The sequence below is a fragment of the Squalius cephalus genome (genome assembly GCF_949319135.1).
Source record: "Squalius cephalus genome assembly, chromosome: 19".
Lineage (NCBI taxonomy): Eukaryota > Metazoa > Chordata > Actinopteri > Cypriniformes > Leuciscidae > Squalius > Squalius cephalus.
Window position 1 is genome coordinate 20,191,573 of NC_137140.1, and position 21,801 is coordinate 20,213,373.

At 36.9% G+C, this 21,801-nt stretch overlaps 3 protein-coding genes across 4 annotated transcripts; 2 read left to right on the forward strand and 1 right to left on the reverse strand.

The window, feature by feature from the left end:
• Nucleotides 1–264: 264 nt before the first annotated feature.
• stx4 (syntaxin 4) lies at nt 265–7,318 on the forward strand. The gene is made up of 11 exons (XM_079850955.1): nt 265–598; nt 1,256–1,363; nt 1,642–1,741; nt 2,000–2,074; nt 2,169–2,239; nt 2,341–2,449; nt 2,723–2,796; nt 5,709–5,846; nt 6,002–6,112; nt 6,204–6,282; nt 6,437–7,318. The coding sequence occupies exons 1-10, from the start codon at nt 569–571 to the stop codon at nt 6,279–6,281; spliced, it is 894 nt and encodes a 297-aa protein (XP_079707081.1). The 5' UTR covers nt 265–568; the 3' UTR covers nt 6,282; nt 6,437–7,318.
• A 683-nt stretch (nt 7,319–8,001) lies between these two features.
• calcoco2 (calcium binding and coiled-coil domain 2) lies at nt 8,002–15,957 on the forward strand. Of its 2 annotated transcripts, none has more exons than XM_079851097.1 (14): nt 8,002–8,170; nt 8,744–8,949; nt 9,115–9,217; nt 10,811–10,971; nt 11,095–11,220; nt 11,877–11,957; nt 12,078–12,193; nt 12,945–13,014; nt 13,282–13,437; nt 13,541–13,726; nt 13,841–13,927; nt 14,831–14,972; nt 15,088–15,113; nt 15,207–15,957. In XM_079851097.1, the coding sequence occupies exons 2-14, from the start codon at nt 8,773–8,775 to the stop codon at nt 15,366–15,368; spliced, it is 1,593 nt and encodes a 530-aa protein (XP_079707223.1). In that variant the 5' UTR covers nt 8,002–8,170; nt 8,744–8,772; the 3' UTR covers nt 15,369–15,957. The 2 variants fall into 2 exon arrangements, with proteins under 2 accessions (XP_079707223.1, XP_079707224.1); XM_079851098.1 differs by having other exon boundaries at nt 8,096–8,170; nt 8,771–8,949.
• snf8 (SNF8 subunit of ESCRT-II) lies at nt 15,671–19,724 on the reverse strand. Its single transcript, XM_079851100.1, has 8 exons — nt 19,363–19,724; nt 19,227–19,277; nt 18,991–19,129; nt 18,587–18,691; nt 18,125–18,197; nt 17,899–18,040; nt 17,746–17,820; nt 15,671–15,933 (listed from the first exon to the last, which is right to left on the reverse strand). The coding sequence occupies exons 1-8, from the start codon at nt 19,414–19,416 to the stop codon at nt 15,796–15,798; spliced, it is 777 nt and encodes a 258-aa protein (XP_079707226.1). The 5' UTR covers nt 19,417–19,724; the 3' UTR covers nt 15,671–15,795.
• Between the last annotated feature and the right edge of the window lie 2,077 nt (nt 19,725–21,801).

Consider the following 21,801-nt stretch of genomic DNA (forward strand, 5'->3'; position numbering starts at 1 on the left):
AAATGAAGTAGGCCTACATAAACTTCACGCGTAACTGAAACAAAAATTGAGGTATGTAAACTTGACAATTCCACATAACATAATTTTTTCAATTACGCATGAAGTTTATTTACTTAATTTTAAGACAACGGGTTTCCTCAAATTTTTAAAATTAAGTTAATTGATCACTTTTTACAATGTATTGTAAACATGGTAGTGGATTTTCCCCACCGTAGGGGGCAGTAAAAGCCGTGATTGTTTTTTCATACGTCTGCAAACTAAAATAGAAGAAGAGAGGGACAAATTCGTATACAACTGCATCGGCCAATGTTGAACTCGAAGCATAACTGAAGTTTATCCATGCAATTTGAATATTATCATTCGGGCACCTCACACCAGCGCCCATCAACAATCCTCTCTGACTGAAAGTTATTTGTGGAAGTTGGCTCTGGCATGAAACGTGACTTTGAATGGAAACTCCCTCTTTTTGGATTTGAGTTTTTGCACGCTTTGCGATTTTACAGACAGATGAGCGACGCCTGTTAAGACAAGAACTTTTCATCAGAGTTGGATTTAAGATACACCGAGAATGCGTGACCGGACCAAAGAACTGGGCAATGTGAGTAAAAAAAGGGCAGTGCACTCAGGAAACCGGCTAACGAGCTAACGTGCTAACCCGCAGATGGTGTAACCTCTGCCACCACAACTGCGATTTATTAACACTCACACATTCTCACGGGTGGCAGCTATGTGACTGACTTTTAATGTGTCTTTATGCAGAGCGTTGAAAATATAAGTCAAATTTCACAAACTGGAAGCTAACAACCTCCTCCTGCAGTGCGCTCTAGTCTTGCAGTGTTTTAGGTGGTGTGTGACTTTATTTAGCCTACATACACACTAGCTGCAATGAATGTTTGCAGTTGATTAAGTTATTTCCCCCCCACCCCAGCAAATTCAAAATGGCACCCATTCTCAATTATTATTTAACACTGTTCACCGATGGATTTGTCACACCCTGAGGAAGAAAATTTTAATATCACATCCGTTAGTTAGAACCCTGTTTCTTATCATAACACTGAACTATGTGCTCTTAAATTTGTCTGAGATGTATATATCTCAGACAAGATATATATATCTATATGTATATACATACATGTATATACATATAGATATATATGTATATGTATATAACGTTACATATAGATATATACATACACACACTCACACACACACACACACATATATACAAATAACAATCTTTAATGTATCTCACTAGACTGCTGGTGATGCCTCGGACGAAGATGAAGAAACCACTCTTATGATAAAGCCTGGATCTGGGAGCTCAGCAAATGAAGAGAAAGAAAATGAGGCTTTCTTCAAAAAGGTTAATTTTTGGTCATTGTAGCACATTTTATCTCTAATTGGAAGTATCACTCCAGTTTTCAATAGTAATATGCACATAAACTTAGGGAACTGTAGAGAAGAAGCTTATCGTGTCTACCTCCAAACTCTGTTAATCGATACTTGTGACCTTGTATAACGTCAGTTATTCAGCATAAATTACATTTTTGTTTTTTAAATTGTAGTCTGTATGGTTTGGACTTACGAAGTTTCCTGAGCGAAACATAATTGTCACAATAATATATTTTTTTCTCTATATAGGTTCAGGAGATTCGAGAGGGGCTTGAAACTATTAAGAAGAAGGTGTCGGAATTGGAGAACAAACAGAAAACAGTGTTAGGAGTTGCACTTCCTGAGGACAGTGAGTTGCTTCGCTTAGGGTATTTTTTATATTTCAACGAATTTCGATGAAATAAAAATCATGGTTCTCCATGGAGTTTTTTCAGTTTAAGTTTCATCATACAACACAAAGTTCAGGACAATAATAATAATAATTAAAAAAGATTTTTTAGGGATAATACCAATTTTTTTTTTTTTTTTTTACGACATGTTATGATTTTGAACCTTTTTATTTGTTTATGAATAAATAATTATAAAATAAATTTTTACTCGACCATAGGTATGAAAAAGGAACTTCAGTCCCTCAGAGAAGACATCAAAGTCATGGCCAGCCAGATCCAAAGGAAGTTAAAAAGTGAGACTTATAAATAAACATAAGTGGTTGTTATTGAACTTTTTCCGCCGGACCTAGTGGATGTGAAAAATTAAACAATACTTTTACGTCACAGACATCGAACCTAAGAAAGCTGAAGGTGAAGACAAATATATTCCAATAAATGTAAGAATGCGGCGAACTCAGGTAAGATACCTTTAATCTTTATTACTTATGTATTTTATTTATTATATGTAAACTGTTGTTTCGGCACAGAATAATCTGCTCCTCCTTTTTTCTTTTGAAAGCATGGTGTTCTGTCCCGTGAATTTCTGGAATTGATGGGTCACTGTAATACAATTCAATCCCAATACAGAGACCGAAATGTGGAGAGGATACAAAGACAACTCAAAATCAGTATGTGCCTTTTTATTTCATTGATAATACTAGCATTCTCACACAGGTCTCTCATAATATAGTCATTTTAAATGTGCACTGAGTAATTTTTTTTCCCTTATTTAAAAGTTTTCTTTTGTATAATCCACAATGCTCTGTGTTAGTATAAGACCAAGACTTCTGCCATATGAGCCAGTGCAACATAAAACAAAAAAATTGTTTGCTACTGATGCTTTCATATGCTTTATGCCTGCTAAATAAATAAAACTAATGTCAATCTGGTGTCCCTTACAGCTGGTAACAATGTCACAGATGAGGAGCTGGAATCAATGCTTGAGAGTGGACAAACAGACGTTTTCACACAAAATGTGAGTGTGTTGTTTTGTGTAGTGTGCATGTATTGATGTGAATGATAGGTGTGAGTCTTGCATTTTGCTTATTCATTGCATTGCATTCATGGCTTAATTTTCTACAATTACCTGAAGAAAACAGTCCACAGCAGAGTGATATTATTTGTTACAGTCTTCTTATTACTTAATGCCACATTTCAAGTCTTCTCTTTTGCTTTCTTTGGAATGGATGTTTAATTTGGGTAAGATCCTTTTAGGAACGTTCCTTATGAAATTCAATTTGATGTTATTTCTTGTTTTTGATGAAGTTGAGTAACCTGTCTGGCCCTTTAGTGATATAGCCATTTATAATAAATGTGACCCTGGATCACAAAACCAGTCACAAGTCGCACGGGTATATTTGTGACAATAGCCAACAATACATTGTATGGGTCAAAATGATCGTTTTTTCTTTTATGCCAAAAATCATTAGGATATTAAGTAAAGATCATGTTCCATGAAGATATTTTGTAAATTTCCTACCGTAAATATATAAAACATTTATTTTTGTGAGTGAATGCAGCACTATCGCGAACATAAATAGACAACTTTAAAGGCGATTTTCTCAATGTTTCGATTTGTTTGCATCCTCAGATTCCAAATATTCATATAGTTGTATCTCAGCCAAATATTGTCCTATCCTAATAAACAATACATCAACAGAAAGCTTATTTATTCATCTTTAAGGTGATTTATAAATCTCAATTTCGAAAAATTGACCCATGTGACTGGTTTTGTGGTCCAGGGGCACAAATAGGGAAATTTCAGTTGAAAGTATCTTGGCATGTTTTTTTTTTTTTTTAAATTCCAGATTATGGAAATCTGTGTTGTCAACATCATTAAAAGCATCATAGAAGTAAATGCCTCTCATTTTCAGTACCTGCTTTTTTTTCTTCTTTTTTTTTTTTTAGAATTCCACTTCCCTTTTAGACTTTTGATTACAGTAATTCTTGCCTTCCATCTTCTATATATACATATATATATGTATCGTATATACACATGATCAGGGCCGGCCCTAGCATTTTGGGGGCCCTAAGCAGATTTTTTTTAAAGGGGCCCCCCAACCTACGTTTTGACCTAACTGGCCCCCATCCCCTAACTTAAACATCCTACACTGACACCTTTTTGTACAATTTGATCAAATTATCTTACTCGCAGGTGTCAGAAAAAAAGTTACATTGTGTACAGAGATAACCATGGTATTTCTGCTGTTCCATTAACTGTCCAAGAGTGAATTTGCATTTTATTTCAGCCTGTCTGATTTTTTTTTTTAGATCAATGCTAAAATAACGCAGAATTTTTACACTGTAAATACGCAATGTTGAAAAATGTAACTGGTCAGTGGAAAAGGAGCTAATGTGCAAAAATGTAAACAATTCGGATGAGGTATCTAGAAGTTTTTTGAAGTACCCACAATAACAATACTGCACATGTTCATTATTGTAATATAGATGAGACTGTTGTTACATTGGCACAGACACTTGATACATTAACACATGTGACTGACAAGGGCAAACTTTATCAAAGTTATTATTTCCAAGCATTACTGTCTGAACCCCTGGCATAGGGCCCCCTGGTGGCCACGGGGGCCTCATGCAACCACTTATTAGGTAGCAACCGCTTATTAGGTAGCACTAGAGGCCCTGTCCCAAATAGCACCCTAATCACTCGCGGTCTTCCTCTGAGTCCGCACTTTCGTGACGTATGCCAAAAGTGTGCATCGAGGGCGCGTATCGACCGCAAGGGGGCGCTCGCGAGTACCCTCCTGACATCTACAATGATAAATCAGACACCCTACGGTCTCATGGAGTCCACAAGACTGAAAGTGCATATGAAGTGTGCCATTTGGGACAGGGCCACATGATGTGTGGTCATGTGAAAAATCCTGTTTTACCACACAAGCCATGTTAAGGGCTCTTAAAGGGATGGTTCAGAGTAAAACCAACCTAGGGTCCTTTGCACCATGACCTCGAGCCAAACACCCCCCCCCAGAAGCTTTTTTTCCCTTGGTCGAACATTATTACAATTAGAGCTTATTTAGAGATATCAGCCGAATGGCTTAGTGCAAGCGCTAATGGATCCTATGATGTATCTCGTAAATTATCCCACTAATAATGCCCGGAATGGTACCAAACTTCTACAGTAGTACAAATAGGTTCTGTACTCATAAACCGAGGCATTGGAAAGTTTGTAAGTACATCAGGAGTTTATTTAAATAACATTTGCCTGACGGCTCATGCTACCGCTAACCCGGTCGTCGAGGTCACTTCAGTGATTTGGGAAAAGCACGTAAAAGTCCTGGCAGAAAGCGATGCATAAGGATGTAGTGTAATGACGCCCAGTTCCTGGAATGCACTAATATTTTGTTGGTAGTACCAGTAACAATTATTAGTTAAGACTAAGTTGTCAACACTTTGGAAAAAAATTATAAAAAATGTTAGATATACTGGCTTTCTGCCAGGACTTTTACGTGCTTTTCCTAAATCACTGAAGTGACGTCGACGACTGGGTTAGCGGTAGCATGAGCCATCAGGCAAGTGTTATTTAAATAAACTCCTGATGTACTTAACTTTCCAATGCCTCGTTTTATGAGTACAGAACCTATTTGTACTACTGTGGAAGTTTGGTACCATTCCGGGCATTATTAGTGGGGTAATTTACGCGATACAACCTAGGTTCCATTAGCGCCTGCACTAAGCCATTTGGCTGATATCTCTAAATAAACTCTAACTTTAATAATGTTCGACCAAGGGAAAAAAGGCTTCTGGGGGGGGGGGGGGGGGGGGGGGGGTTTAGTGTTTGGCTCGAGGTCATGGTGCAAAGGACCCTTAGGTTGATTTTACCCCGAACCATCCCTTTAACCCTGGTTTAAAATCAAATATTTCTTGCAGATTTTGAACGATGCTAAAGCTACCAGGCAGGCTCTGAACGAGATTGAGTCGAGGCATGATGAGATCATCAAACTGGAGAGAAGCATCAAAGAACTACATGATATGTTTCAGTACCTTGCAATGGAGGTGGAAGCACAGGTGAGATCAACACTGGTTATATTTAGTACATTCCATAGATGTCTAGCAAATAAAAAATATCATGTCCTATCAATTTAATAACAGTGATGTTTAATAAATGCATATTTTTACTTAAAATCTGTTTTTTAAGTGAAATGAACTTGTTTTTTTCCCAGGGTGAGTTGGTGGACCGCATTGAGGAGAACATTAAGAGTTCCCATAACTATGTGGAAAAGGCCGTTGCGGAGACGGCCTCTGCTGTAAAAACTTCAAAAAAAGTGCGCAAGGTGAGTCAATGATTTATATGATTATTTATTTATTGGCATGACAACATTAAATCATTGGCAAGTGATCATATTGGCTTTTTTTTCTTCACAGAAAAAGATATGGATTGCAGCATGCGTTGCTATTTTAATTGTTATAATAGCTATTATCCTGGCTATCACTTTCAGCTGAGGTGAGTCCCATCAAATTGTTTTGAATTTATGCAAAATTCAAACTTTATACAAGCTATTCAGGTGAAAGGTGTCTGTTATAGCCAAATGTCTTAAACCTCTGTTTTTACTATTCATATTTATTTGATTTAAATCATTTCTTTTTTTTTCTTACAGTGTTTTCCTTTATTAGACTTCTTCGCCCACCAAGCACTGGGTTTTTCTTCCTAAACTTCTTCCTGAAGTCCCCAATGCAAACATGGCCATGCGTACACATGACCATTATTGGTGTCCCAACTCTAGCTACATGTATTTACATTTTAAAGAGTTAATTTGTTGTTTTAGCTGCTTTGACCTACAAAGGACTCCTGAAAATGTGTCAGTGGCACCACTTAGTTATAAAAAGTTAAATGGTAAAAACTGTTTGAATTAACTGATTACTGTATTGACTGGATTTCCAAGATGGTGGACTTCATTTGCAGAAACCAACACTTAAACATGGTCATATAGGGTAGATTAAGAAAAAATGCTAATGAGATTCCTAATATATAACACTTCCATTTGGAGAAGAGCTCAAGAACTCTGAGTGATGGGCTATTTGTCTTTGCCCTACTATGTTTATAAGATTTCTTTTGCATTATCTGTTGTGATTTATCCTTTTATGATGTCATTTCAAGCTTAACATTTGCTGAAAATAGTATTTGAGGTCATCTGTATATAAATATATGTGTAACTCATTTTATACTCTACTTTGCATTATAGTAACTACCTTTCAAAATATTTCTTCTCTTGCTCTCACAATGACATGTTGCATACATGTGTATATTTTAACACATTTGTGCTCAGAAATGAATATGTACAGTTACTTGTTTAGTGCCTCAACCTTGGTGCCTTTTCTTGAGCATTAACCTGGTGAGTGCCCACTGTGTGGCACTGTAAATGTCAAGATCACCAAGAGAGCTTATCTGGTTTCATTGTGCAGCCTCTGGACTTACTGCCACACATTTCATTCATTACGGTGTAAAATTGTAATTTTTAAATAAACTACATGTATATTTTATTGTTTTGTAGTGTTTTTTTCTTATTTCCTTGTCTTTTAAATGATTGTTAGATGTTAGCGCATTATTTACTGTTTGAGTACAACTGATTGACATTAGTCTGCTTTTTTTTTTTTTTTGGGCGCAGTTGGTTCGCCACACCCAAATAGTCTTGTGGCAACCTAACATCATTCTTTAACTGTTAATATCTTAAAGACTAAAATGCATGTTTGAGCTGTTTTAACTGAAAGCAACTTGCACTGACATATTTTAAAATGTCAGCGCCAATGTTTTGTCTCAAGATTCACACCAGTAATGTTTTTTTTCTAGGGCACGTTTAAAAAAGCAACTTAAATGTCCTAATTGAACTAAGACCTAATCCTGGCTCAATCTTAAACCCTGTCTCTGAAACTGGGTACTTACTATAGGGTTTGGTTTAAGGGTTAGTTGCATGTAATTATGCATAATTTATAGTTACTATAGTAACATGTAAGAATGGCACTGTAAAATAAAGTGTTACCAATTTTTTATGTATTATAAATCTATTTTTGTATATAAAAGCCCTCGAGCTGCCTATCAGTCTTCTGTTCAGGAAGTCACTTTGTGAATACTGATTTTTATTGATAAACCGTTGAAATGTTTATATCTAATAAAATAATTCATACTTTAAAGCCTTTATTAGGGTGGCCAGTCCCTTCAAAAGTCATACACTGGATGACATGATACACAGGAATCCCCCTTACACTAGTGCCCGACCTGTGCGTTGAACTACACCTCCCAGATTGTGTTTACTCTCATGCTCCCATTTATAGCAACAGCCTTGTATCGCACTGCCTGTTCAACACGTTCTGTACTACGGCACAACGAGGTTCAGGTAACATTTTGTTTATGGTATTTGTTTATTGTGAAAATATTACCAAATTACATGGGCGAACACGTCCAAGCTTGTGTTTACCAAGTGACTTATGCTGATATTTGAAGTATAAAAAGTTTTTATTTCAAGATAACAAGCTGTATCGTGTATACATAAACGCCTTTTGTCTTTATATTTTTACTTATTTACCGAGCAAAGTTGTGTTTTCAGTCGATGTTGTATCACTTTTGTTTTGTCAGCTACGCCCGTGACATAAATGAAAGTGAAAGGACGTCACTTAAAGGCAAAATATAACCACACTGGCTTTAAATTATTACATTGTTAAATGAATACATTTTTAGTTAACTGTGTGATTTGTATGTACATTTCTGAAATACATAACTTAGACAGTTACCTCTGATAGATCACTCTAAATTAAATTGCAATGTGGACTCTTTTTTTTTTTTTTTTTTTTTTTTGGGATGCATTTTCTGTAAAGCTGCTTTGATATAGGAAAAGCACTATACAAATAAATGTGAATTGAATTGAACTGACTTGAATTTTGACTAAACTAATCTTTTGACGAATTGAAAGGTGAACGCGTGTCCCCCATAAATCCAGACATGAACGAAGGAACGGAGGAAGAGACAGTTCCCGTAGTAATGGAGACCTCGTCATACTCGCAGGTAGTTTTCAACGATGTTCCTCCATCATATCCGCCAAACACCGCGGTTTTGTGCCGGTACACCATCACCGGTGATCTGCTGCCAAACCCGAGGGACTGGATCGGTATCTACAAGGTGAGTAATTAATAACATGAACTCATGTACAGTTTACTGACGGCTATTTCCTGGTTGCCTATTTATTATTATTATTATCATCACACTTTTTGCATTTTATAATGGATAAAAGTGGTCTTGTATTGCATTCAAAGAAGTTGAATTGAAATCTGTGAAATTGTTCAGGTTGGCTGGAATTCGACACAGCAGTATTATAGCTATGTATGGGTGGAACCTTGCCTGGACCATATCGGACCTGAACCGATTGTGCATCAAGTGTTTTTCAAAGGTAGGAATTCATCCTGTTAGCTCCAAAGGGACCTCAACTCTGCAGATTGTATATTACTATTTTGTTTATCATAACTTTCCAGTTTGTTCCATCCATAACTTTTTTTAAAGCGTAAAAACTTAGGTTGGTCTAATTGACTCCGAAAAATAAGACTGACTGCTCCATGACTTTTTTGAGATACTTTCTCCATACTATATCTTAAGAAACTGTTTTAACATAATGGCTATGTTCATGCAACTGGTCCCTGGTGTAATGACTGTGCATCAATGCCATGGATGTGACGTTGTGCTGCTATTTTAGTAAAGGCAGAACCACTAACTTGAGTGGTCCACATCTATTCATCCTGCTACTCAGGGGTCCTAAATCAAGGAACCTTGTGATGTGTCAAGTGTCTCAAGAATTTGGTTTGCTGCCATGCACCACTTTCTTGGCAGTTAATTAAGTGTGGAGCAACGAGTGAGGGTTACTTGAGTATGGCAGGGTAGTTTTTTCATATCAAAAATAAATTAAATTTATCTTGCTCTCGAGTGATAAGGGATGCACTCATAAACAATAAATGAATATAAAATGATATACTATTTGTCTAAATAAATTAAAAATATAATACTAATACATATATATATATATATATATATATATATATATATATATATATATATATATATATATATATATAATACTAAAAACTAAAGTCACTTTAAATGTGACTGCTGATTTTGCTGAAAAATTTGCTGATTTGGGTTTGGAGGGGGCATAGAAGAATAACACAATGCATTTAAATAGCATGTACACAGTTCAGTGTAATGATTACATTTGCCCTCTTTAATGCTGTTAAACGGAATGTACGAAGCAAACTGTTGAAAATATCCACAACTTAACAACACTGAAATAAGAGCGCACAGTTTGTCTGTCAATCAATTGCATGTGAATGTTGCGTTCATTACTATAATAGTAGGTGTATACACGCGCGCACGCACGCACGCACGCACGCACGCACGCACGCACACACACACACACACACACACACACACACACACACACACACACACACACACACACACACACATTATTTATAAATAGATATATATAAACCAAAAAAAAAAAAAATGTATATATATATATATATATATATATATATATATATATATATACACAGTATATATATATAACAATAGTGGATTTAACATCCAAATTTAACTTCTAATGATAAAATGTAAGTTTTTAAAGTAAACTTCTCCTATTAAACACTTTAGTCAGTTCAAGAATAATTTATGCAATTTTATATTATTTATTTGGTAGAATTATGAAGAGCAGTTTCATGTCTATCCTTGTATTGTTCACCTGGTCGAGGTCGATCTGGGATTTAGAAAGTAATTATTAATAAGTAATGCAATATTTTTCAAGAGAGTTATTTGTACAGTAATCTAATTACACTGTTGAAAATGTATTTAGGAGCTAATAGTTAATTACTTTTTAAAAGTAACTTACCCAACACTATATATGTATGTATGTGTGTGTGTGTGTGTACCACTACCCTATACTAAATTCTGATGACGTTGAAACTCTATATGATAAAGATTTGTTTGTTCTCAGAGAGCTACCTTCCCAAGGATGATGGAGAGTTTTACCAGTTCTGCTATGTGGACAGCATCGGTTATGTCAAAGGAGCCAGCACCCCGTTCTGCTTTCAAAGCCCAGCAGAAACAAGCCTTGACTGCAGCTTGGAGAAGGACTTGTTAGTTATAACAACACAGGTACAACTTGGACACCATGTGGAGTTAAAGTTTCTAGTAGCTTTTCATTTTTGCTAGCCACTAAAAGTTTAATACTCAGACCAACTGGCTACAAAATCTGTTATTGAATGTCCTTGTGAGTAGGAGCAGGCAGAAAAGATGGAGAAAGAGAAAGAGGACTTTGTCAAAGAGATCGAGCACTTAAAAGAAACAAATACGATCCTGAAAACTGAGTTGGATGAAAGACTGCATGAGCTCTGCCGTCTCAGGGTTAGTCAGATTCTCTTCCTTTTACAACACTTGTAAAATGTATGTACTTGTTATTTACAGTCTTTGTGCTACCTCCAATTGTACTGGATGTTTTTGTAATGAAGGTCAACTGACTGTCATAATGCCTCGTCATTTTTAGACACTAGTCTTTGTGTAGTGGGGAATGTTGTACTACTTGTTGTCCTAATCAGTGTTTTTTTTACTATTATTTATATACTATCCTATAGCTTTAACTAATCCTATACCTTAGGATAAGTATACCTTTACTATCCTATAATTTGTATTTTCAGTTTGTACCTAATTTTTTAGTTTTAGCTAGTTTATTATGTGTCATTATATCATTTTTATTAGTTTTTTTAATATATATTTCTGTGTAGTTTTAATTATTATAATTTTATTTTTAGTTTTAGACTTAAATTTATTTCAGTTAGTTGTCAAGGCAACATTTCTCATTTTCATGAAAGTTTTTCATCTAATATTCATATTTTATTTTATTTAAATTCAGTTACCGAAAACTATTTTAATAGTTTTTATGTTATATTTTAACAAATATCAACACTGGTTCTACTGCATTGTTCTTGTACTGACGAATCATCACTGTATATCTGCAGTGGTGAATAAAGTGATCATAAATGTGCCTTTATACCAAACTGCAGAGCTCTCTAGATGATGTGAAGTCAAAGGATAAGCCGGAAACACCACTGCCAGATGTAGAGAGTTTTAACGCCACTGAAGAGGTAAAGATCAAGCTAACACCCAGTTGAAACATGTCTGTAATTTTACATCTGTAATTTAATCTGTCTGATTGAGAATTGTATGAGATATGTATAACTTTTATCAAACAAAATTATTCACAGTCACTGAACGCTCTTCATGAAAAGTATAAGAGAGCTGTTCAAAAGATCCACATGCTTAAGAGTGAAAAAGCTGAGTTACAGCAACAGGTTGAACTCCAGGATACCGAAAACCTCAGGTGAGTTTCCTTATTATGGAAATCTCTGTACCAACATACGTTTTTATATGCAAATGTAACCGGTTCTACTCGACCCAGTAGTGGGAGGCAGGCGTGCTAACAAGGACGCTAAAGATCCCAGTCGCTAGCATGCCTCTTGAGACCAGGGGAGTGAGGTTTACACTAGGGATGGGCAAATGAAGCCTCATGAAGCATTGAGGCTTTCCCCTGATTGTTCCGGGAAAAGATTCGAAGCATCAAGAGTGTAGAAAACAGCGCCATCTTGTGGCAGGTCACATTTATAGCAGCCATAAACCCGAGTGCGCAGCGTATTTCACCTCCGTTATTTTATCCATTAAACACAAACAAAAGCCTGACTATGCTAAATGTTCAGTTTTCTGATAGTAATAATCACGTATTAAAGTGTGGCAATAAATTAAATGTAACAATTATATTAATACTAATTATAAAAATATCAACAAAGTTGCTTGATGCAAGTAAATGGTGGTCTAATTATTTTATGGTTTCTATGCTGTTTATATGTCAGAATATATGATCATGTAACATAGGCTATAGGCACAGCTCTTACTGGCCTATGTCCGATACACCCACCCTCTAAACCTCACTCCTATCTGGGTCACGGCACCAAATGTAACCGGTCCTACTCAACCCGCTCCGATTGGGACTCGAACCGGGGTCTCCGGTAGGGGAGGCGAGCGCGCTAACAAAGACGCTAAAGATTGTTTTATTTTCATCTGTCCTTTTTCTCCAGGCTGAGTACCTTGCTGAAAGAAACAGATCAAAATTACAACAAAGTACAGGACCAGGCCAAGTTGTTACAGGTTTGCAAATGCTTTCTCATTATGTGTTCTTACCGTTAATGATAATTAAGAATACAATTATTTATTTCTGTAGTCATAATCCATGACAAGACCACGACACAAAAATACAAGAGACAAAATAGAGAGAGAAATGGAAAGCCAAATCAAATGAATAAAAAAGGCAGGGAAACAAGTTGTGGCATAACTAAAAGTCAGAGTAAATAAACATTTTTGAGCAGGTCTTCGAGTTCGCCAGTTGACTTCAATATGGCATTTCTTTTATTTTAGCTGGATGTGCAAAGCAGCAGGAAAGACAATGAGAAATTGCTCAATGAAATACAGACCCTCAAGATGAGTAAGACTCTGGAGGACCGGAGAGCTGAAAACAAAGCATTACAAACATCCATGTTAGAGCAAGGAGCCCAAGAGAAAGAAGAAAACAAAGTGAGGCTTCTTTTTATAGAAGTTTTGAAGCATCATGACTTCAAGTCATTAGTCAGGAATAACTGTATCATCATGAATAATCTCTTTGTGACCGAACACTCAGGTCCAGATTCAGGCTCTGCTTACTCAGCTGGCAGATGCCAGAGGCCTGCTTCGCAGTGAGGTGCAGAACTGCAAAGAAGCCAACAAGCGTGCAGAAGGAGCTGAGCAGGAATTGAAGGAAGTGAAAATGAAGCTGGAGGAGATGACCTTGAAACAGGCTGAGGGCGAGAAAACCAATCAAATCCAGGTATTACACGGTGTCATGTTTTTTTTTTTACTTGTGCATTTCACTTTAAACTTTAATTTTTGTGAGTATCAATAAGTATTTCAATCCTGATTCAAGACAATTCTGTAATTACAGGCACAACTTCAGCAGGCACAAGACAAAATTTACGAAATGGCAGAGACATCAAGATTAGACAGAGAGACGCTTGATAAAAGGAATGAGGTGATCTGTTTTGTTATGACACAGATTAAACATCACTGTTAGGTACATTACCTTTCAAAAGTTTGGGGTCGGTAATATTTTTTCATGTTTTTGAAAGTCTCTTATGCTCACCAAGGCTGCATTTATTTGATAAAAAAAACTGCAATATTATAAAATAATATAATGGAATTTAAAATAATTATATTAAATTTTTTTTTTTTTTTATTCCTGTGATGGCAAAGCTGAATTTTCAGCATCATTACTCCAGTCTTCAGTGTCACATGATCCTTCAGAAATCATTGTAACGTGCTTATTTGGTGCTCAAGAAACATTTCTTATTATCAGTGCTGAAATCAGTTGTGCTGCTTAAAGGTACATTATGTAACTTTTGGACCTCTAGTGGATTGCAGTGTGTGTGTGTTCACTACACATTGCTCCTAATGTGTGTGCACTAACTTGGATGGGTTAAATGCAGAGGGCAAATTCCAAGTTACCATAGTTGGCTTTCGCGTCATGACACAAGACACGCACAAGTGATTTATATACGCAATTTCCCACAAAAACCATCCTGACAGGGCTGTAACAGGCTTATCATAGTGAATCAGGGTAAGACAAAAACATGGTTTGGAAGTAGGATTGATGTTGTATTCACTCATTACTTAAATTGTGTTCATTTTGAACAAATAGAAGTTACATAGCATACCTTTAAAATTTTGTGGAAACTAGTAAAATTTTCCCCCAGGATTCTTTGTTGAATAGAAAGTTCAAATGTTGTCCTTGCCAAATAAAAGTTGCACTGACCCCAAACTTTTGAACAGTAGTACATTTTAGGAACTTAATACAAAATACATTGTGGAGTGCCAGTCAATTATTATTTAATAATTATTCAATTATTCTTATTTGATGTCTTTTTTTTATCTCTAGGAACTGCAGGAAGAAGTAAATAAACTTCGTAGGTTGTTGTTTGACTACCAGGTTGCGTCTGTTGCCGCGATGTCTGATCAACTACCCAACCCTCAAAGCCCACCCACCTCCCATTACTATGAGAGCATCGATGATTTGACAGGTCGGTAAAATAACAGTTATCTTACAAGTTGAAACATTCAGTTAGACTAAAATCTCTAAATTGTCTTAAAAGTTAGTGTGTTAACCTGATAACCTATTATATTTGTACATTATAGCAAATCCTGCAGAAACAGAGATACAGGTAATTACTTATTTCTTATGAATACATATATTTCGAGAATGAGTTTCCGCAGAGGTCAAAATGATTGAATTGTATGCATTTCCTGATGTGCAGATAAGGGTGTGCCAGCACTGTCAGGAGGGTTTTCCTGACATCAGCGAGGAGGAGTTAGAACAACACGAGCTTTCTCACAAAGTGTGTCCATTCTGCACTCAGATCTTTGACGACTGGCAACAGCAGGAATTTGAAGATCATGTCTACAGTCATGAGGATTAGTCAGTTCGGATTTCTAGATCTGATATAATGTATTTAGGGAAGTATGGTGTCGCTTTTTAAAGTACTGAAAGGTCCAGGATTTTCTAGATAAGCATCACTTTCGTTATTAGCTATTATCTATATAAAATAGGGAAATTACATGTTCTTTTATTATTATGTAATGAATGCAATATCATTGAATAAATAGAATAGATAGAAGATACACAACAGACATAAAATAAAACTATTTTTTTGTTTTTCAAGTTTTTCAAAACTTTTTTTTTTCCAGTGGTGAATCAGGTTTTAAAATAATAACATAATAAACAAGTGGATGATTTTATTATCAGTTTTTCCTCTCAAACAAGCTTGGCTCACACAACATAGTGATATTCTTTGACCTTCACCCTGATCTTCCATGACAATATATTTACAAAATAGTGTCTTATTCTCAAGGTGTCATTTGGCTGGCCTCCTCAGGCGTAACGTCTTGCAAAAACAGTTCTGCGAAAAGAGCTGGCAGCCAGTACTGTGGCTCCACTGCAGCTTGGGAGTCCAGCCACGCTAAGCCTTCTTTCAGCAGGTGATCCTGAAAACAGAGCAAAAGATATTATTATTATTTTTTATTTTTTTTACATTTTCAGCTTTCTTCAGTGTGTAATGTTGCTGTTTGAGCAAGAAATAGTTCAGTAAAGTTGCAAAGCACAAAGGTTACATTCACACAGCGAGCCTTGGTGCTCAATTCCGATTGATTTCTTTTGTTTAGCTGGTCACATTGTTGTTTTAAATGTGACCAGTATCGCACCAGTGCGAACCGATCATGGTCCTGGACTGACCCGTATGCGCAAAAGAATGATAAAAAGATGTAGTGAAGCACGCTGTCATACGGAAGTCAACACAAAGGCTGAATCCGAAATCGCCCTCTATATGAGTGCACTTGATGATATCCACGATGGTTTCGGACACCTTTACAAATGGCTGTCTCCTCAAATAATGCCCTATTTGAGGAGACAGCCATTTGTAGTGGTGTCCGAAACCATCATGGATATCATCAAGTGCACTCATTCTATCACAATGCACTGCAATAATGAGTGTACAGCTGATGTACGCTCAACGGCTCTCCAAGTGAACTGTATTAGTGGACTAACGTAGGGAATAGTGAATGAGGGTTTGGGGGCGATTTCGTATTCAGCCTTAATGATTACGTGTTTATTTATAGTTTGATCTGCCGTGGAAGCCAGCAAATTTTTGTGCAGGCTATATAAAAACAAAGATGAGGATATGAAAAAAGAGAGCGGTTTTTAAACATTTGTGACTCTGGACCACAAAACCAGTCACATGGGTAAATTTTTTGAAATTGAGATGTATACATCATCTGAAAGGTGAATAAATAAGCTTTCCATTCATGCTATGGTTTGTTAGGATAGGACAATATTTGGCCGAGAAACAACAATTGAAAATCTGGAATCTGAGGGTGCAAAAAAATCGCAACATTGAGAAAATCGCCTTTAAAGTTGTCCATTTATGTACGTGATTGTGCTGCATTCACTCACAAAAATAAATGTTTTATATATTTACGGTAGGAAATTTACAAAATATCTTTGTGGAATATGATCTTTACTTAATATCCTAATGATTTTGGTCATAAAAGAAAAATCGATAATTTTGACCCATACAATGTATTGTTGGCTATTGCCACAAATATACCTGTGCGACTTGTGACTGGTTTTGTGATCCAGGGTCACATTTATGATACAAGCCCTCATGTTTTGCTGGTATTTGAGCTGTCACTTTTTTTTCTTTTCTGGAAACAAACTTTGTTGTATTTTCCGGTTTTCTCTGTAAAGCTGCTCTGAAACAATCTGTATTTTAAAAAGCGCTATAAATAAATGTGACTTGACTTGACTGTAATAATTCTGACATACAACTGTCTTGATAACGTTGAGTATGTAAAATCTTTGATGTGACTCCCATGAGCATAGACAGGATTGTAACAAATGTTGATATAGAGTGACGGTAAAAGTCGCATGAATTCTGATATGACTTGAAAAGATCAGATTCCATGTGGTTTGTGCTGTTCACACTATCATTAGAAAAACAGATCTGAGTCGCATGGAAGCAAAAAAATAGATTTGGGCCACATTTACCTGCAGTCTGAACGCAACCAAAGTCCACTCCAAAGGGAGTTATTCTCTATATCAGTAAGCTCTGTTTTTGAACTCCCTGAAAGAGGGGCTTTATAAGACAAAACTAAACAGACAGACTGGGAAGAGAGCTTCTGCAACAATATAAAATTCAAGCATGAAAACCTATTCAAGATTTTGCAAAAGGGCAAAATAGGTCCTCTTTAATTTGTGATATAAAAGCATTCAGATTGGTGTTGTTTTTCCTGCATACTTACAAGAACGTGACAGGCCCGCTCTCTCTCCCACTTGAGGCTGTCTCTGATCTCGCTCACTGTCACATAGCCCTTTTTCTGTAAAACAAGGCCAATGATCTGATCTGACATCACAGAAGTGTAAAGGCCTCAGACTTTATGTCTAGTATCGGTTACCTCTGCTAGCTGAAGGACAACAGTGTGATCCATGTTGAGCTCTGCTGGGACCGACTGGACTAGATAAGAACCTCCAACGGGAATCATCCCGAAGCCATTTCCCATGGCCTTGAGCTTCTTGATGGCCCGCACCAAGTCATCCCTGAGTGACGACATTAATGGATGGTGAGAGAGTTCATGTGTTCAGAATAGATAGAGAACAGTATGTACAATCAAAGACACTCACTGGCTCACATCCTGAGCAAACTTCCCTCTTCCTTTCAAGACACGGTGGTGAAGTTCCTCCAATGTGATGAGACCTGCACAAATAAAGTCATTTATTGATGAATACTTACAATTATTTTGATTGAAAGGGAAAAGTTTTAGAGAGTTGTACTGGGCAGTTAGATGGTCATTACTGCAAAACAAACCAGGTGACAAGGTGATCAAGTCTTGTATGGTGTTTTAGAGAGTGTCTAGGAACGTGTCAACATTATTTAGAAATATCTGACTTCTAAATGCCACGATTGACCAATCAGAATCAAGTAGTCCAGACAGTTGAATAATCACAATAGAGCATTTGTTTTGCCACACATATGCATTATCTCCAAGGCACAACATACTACCATCAATATAAGCCTGTTTAATTGATAAAATGCAATACAATAACTGCGTAACCACTTTAACACAATGAAATGACAAAACTTACCACCATTTCTGTGTTTTAAAGCTAAACAGACTTCAATGATCTGTACACCAAGCTCATAGTAGAAATCTCCAACTCCAAGCATCTCAGACCAAAATCCTTTTCCGGCTGCACAAAAAAAAAAAAAAGAATAAAGTTCATAAGGTCATATAACTTTTTTCACTGAAATTCTAATTATTTATCATTATACTTACAATAACATATTATTTACTATACTGTATATCATTTATATATAGTATAATTATAAATTATCATATGAATGAGTATAAATCATAAAAAAGTCATAATTCATATAATTATACTTAGAATTTATAATGTAAATTATACAAATTTCATATGAGCACACTGTATAGACTACACTTTAATATTACGGTAAATAATAAAATGACATATAAAGGGAAACATACATGCAAGTGGATCAACCCCTATGGTGGCACACATCTCTTGGAACTGAACCCTGAATTGAGAGCTTTTACGGATTTCTTGTTTATGCTTGCTGGCAAACTCCTCCAAATGGGTCTTAAAGGTTTCCAATTGTTTTGACATCTACAGGGACAACACATACATTCTGATACCGTTGTTTCACATCTGTAAAGCTTGCTTTCATTCAAAATCCATGTCGTGCTCATCAGGGAACACGCACCTGTGCAATCTGATCCTCAGCCAGGACATTGCCTCTCTCTTTATACTTTGCCTGTGACAGTAAACAAATTAGCTGGATGAAAATGCCAAATAATTTTCCTAGTTAACTAACTCTCGCAGAAGTGCTGTGATCATACCTCTGCAAGTTTCTTCTTGGCGATCGCTCCAGCTCCGACTCCTCTTCTGTGCATGATGTCTAAGTTAAATAAGAATCTCTAAAATACTACAAAATCAAACGGTATTATTTTCCTGTTCTAACAACTATAGTAATTGACTTCCTATTCAGCTGAACAGCTTACGAGCTACATAGTAACAAATCGAGACAGAATGAAGAAGCAGGCGAACTAAAATAGATAAGTTATATTACAATAAAACAAACTAATAGTGTTGTTCTCTGCCAATTATACTCTTTATCTACAAAGTTTCCAACAGTCCGGAAAGAATACATCAACAGAAGTGTATTATTTCTTCTGTACACGAGTTAGGGCTCGTCGTCACTAATGTTTTGGTGAATGTGTCGATAACGACACCCATCGGACTGGAGAGCAACTGACGAAACAATGTTAGTTGGTCAAGTTAAGATTCTGTGGGATCATTATTCACGTGAAACATTTTCTTCGCACTTAAAATGTAACGTTACTTTCTGCAGTTTAGAACATAAAGCGAAATTATTACAAACATTACTCGCTGTCATTAATCAAAATGTTGCGCTTCATTGGAAAAATAATCCTCAACAGGGCATATCATAGACTGATATTTCCATAAATGTATGTGATTTTTAAAACAAAACCCCATTATACGCACATGTCTACACAAAACTTGCACGTATGTAATATTTCATCAAATTCAGTAAATTCAAAATTCAACATAGGCCTAGGCTTCATCAAACGTGTGCAAAAGAGCAGATTCAAATGAAGGATTTTGGCCGTAATTGCGCGTTTAGAACTCCATTATGACACAAACGATCTATGACGTCATAGTGGCCGCGCTAAAGTGCAAAGTTGAGCATCAGTCTGTTGAGTTCAGGAGGAAAACACAGCGATTAGCAGTATTGTCAGACTGTTTATTTGCTAGTTCAAATCGGATTTTTGGATATTTTATCAATCTATTGCATCATAGCAGACATATCAGAGAATTAATTTTTGCTAGTTATATTGGATTTTTGGATAAGTGCCTAACTGTCAATCCACTGTGATCGATTGCGATCCATTGTGAAAATGACATTTCTGAGCAAACTTTTTGGGTGCTTTAGCTTCTTCTTGCCAAGGCACCACTTACAGTGCAGTGATGGCAACCTATGTAGCAGCATTCAGGAGGAGCCCATCCAGAGACCTCCAGAAGATACAGACATGGAGGAAGAGATGGACTATGAGGACTCTCTTGTTGAGCTGGAAATATTGGCAGATTTCTCCAGTGCGGCAGAACCACTGATGATTCCAGTGGAGGAGCCTGAATCCCAAACTCCACATGCTGGAGTGGAAAAATGTCCACGTTCCTGCACAGTGGCAAAGCCATTGCTGATCCAGGTGGCACCGCTACACCCACTACCAGATGAAGTGGAAACATCTTTCTCCACTGTGGCAGAACCATTGATGGCTGAAGAGGAAACTCCCCCTGATGAGGTGAATAAATCGCCATGTTCCTCCACTAAAGGGGCAGAAACTCTGATGGTTCAAGAGGCACATGCTGAGGAGGAACTACTGCCATCTTTCTCCACTGTGGCAGAACCATTGATGGCTCAGTGTGAAGAACTTGAAAAAGAATTGCCAAGTTACTTCACTGAAGTGGCAGAACCACTGATGGTTCAGGAAGCACCTTGGCATCTCATTCCACCTGCTGAGGAGGAAATATCTTTCTCCACTGTGGCAGAACCACTGATGGTTCAGATGGCACCAGCTGAGGTGGAGCAAGAGCGTCCACCTGAAAGGAGAGGGAGGAGAAGGACAAAGAAAGAGAGACAGAAATGCTCTTCAACTATAAAACTTCCAGGTGCAACTCCACCAGCAAAGCCAAAACATGCTTGGATGGATGTCAGTCCTGCACAAGATACCAAGGCTGAGAAAGAGACAATAAAAAAAGAGAGAGAGGTTGAAGATAAAACTCCTGTAAAGAATGACGAAATGACAAGGTGTGTAGTGGAGGTGGATCTGAGACAAGAAAGGAGAATGAAAAAGGAGAGAAAGACTGAATACGCTACTCCACCACCAGCAAAAGCAAATCTTGCTTGGACGGAGATGGATGGAGACAGTGCAAAAGTCACACATACGAAAAAAAGAGAAGATGAAAAGAGAAGGCCTGAAAGACAAGCGGAGACAGAAGATAGAAAGACAGAGCAGGCAGCAGATATTACTCCACCTCCTGCAAAGGGGAAAAAGACATACGTACAGGAGCCCGAAAGCAGCAGCAAAATCAGCCAGAAGTCCAGCAGAAAGCAGAAGGGACTTCTTCTCATTTATAACCTGGTAGAGAAAAGGGTCACTGCAGAGAGAGAGACGATCAGAAAAGAGGAGAAAATACAAAGGCAGTTACTGCACGAAAGATACCTCAATGATCCATCCATGAAACACCTGCTCATC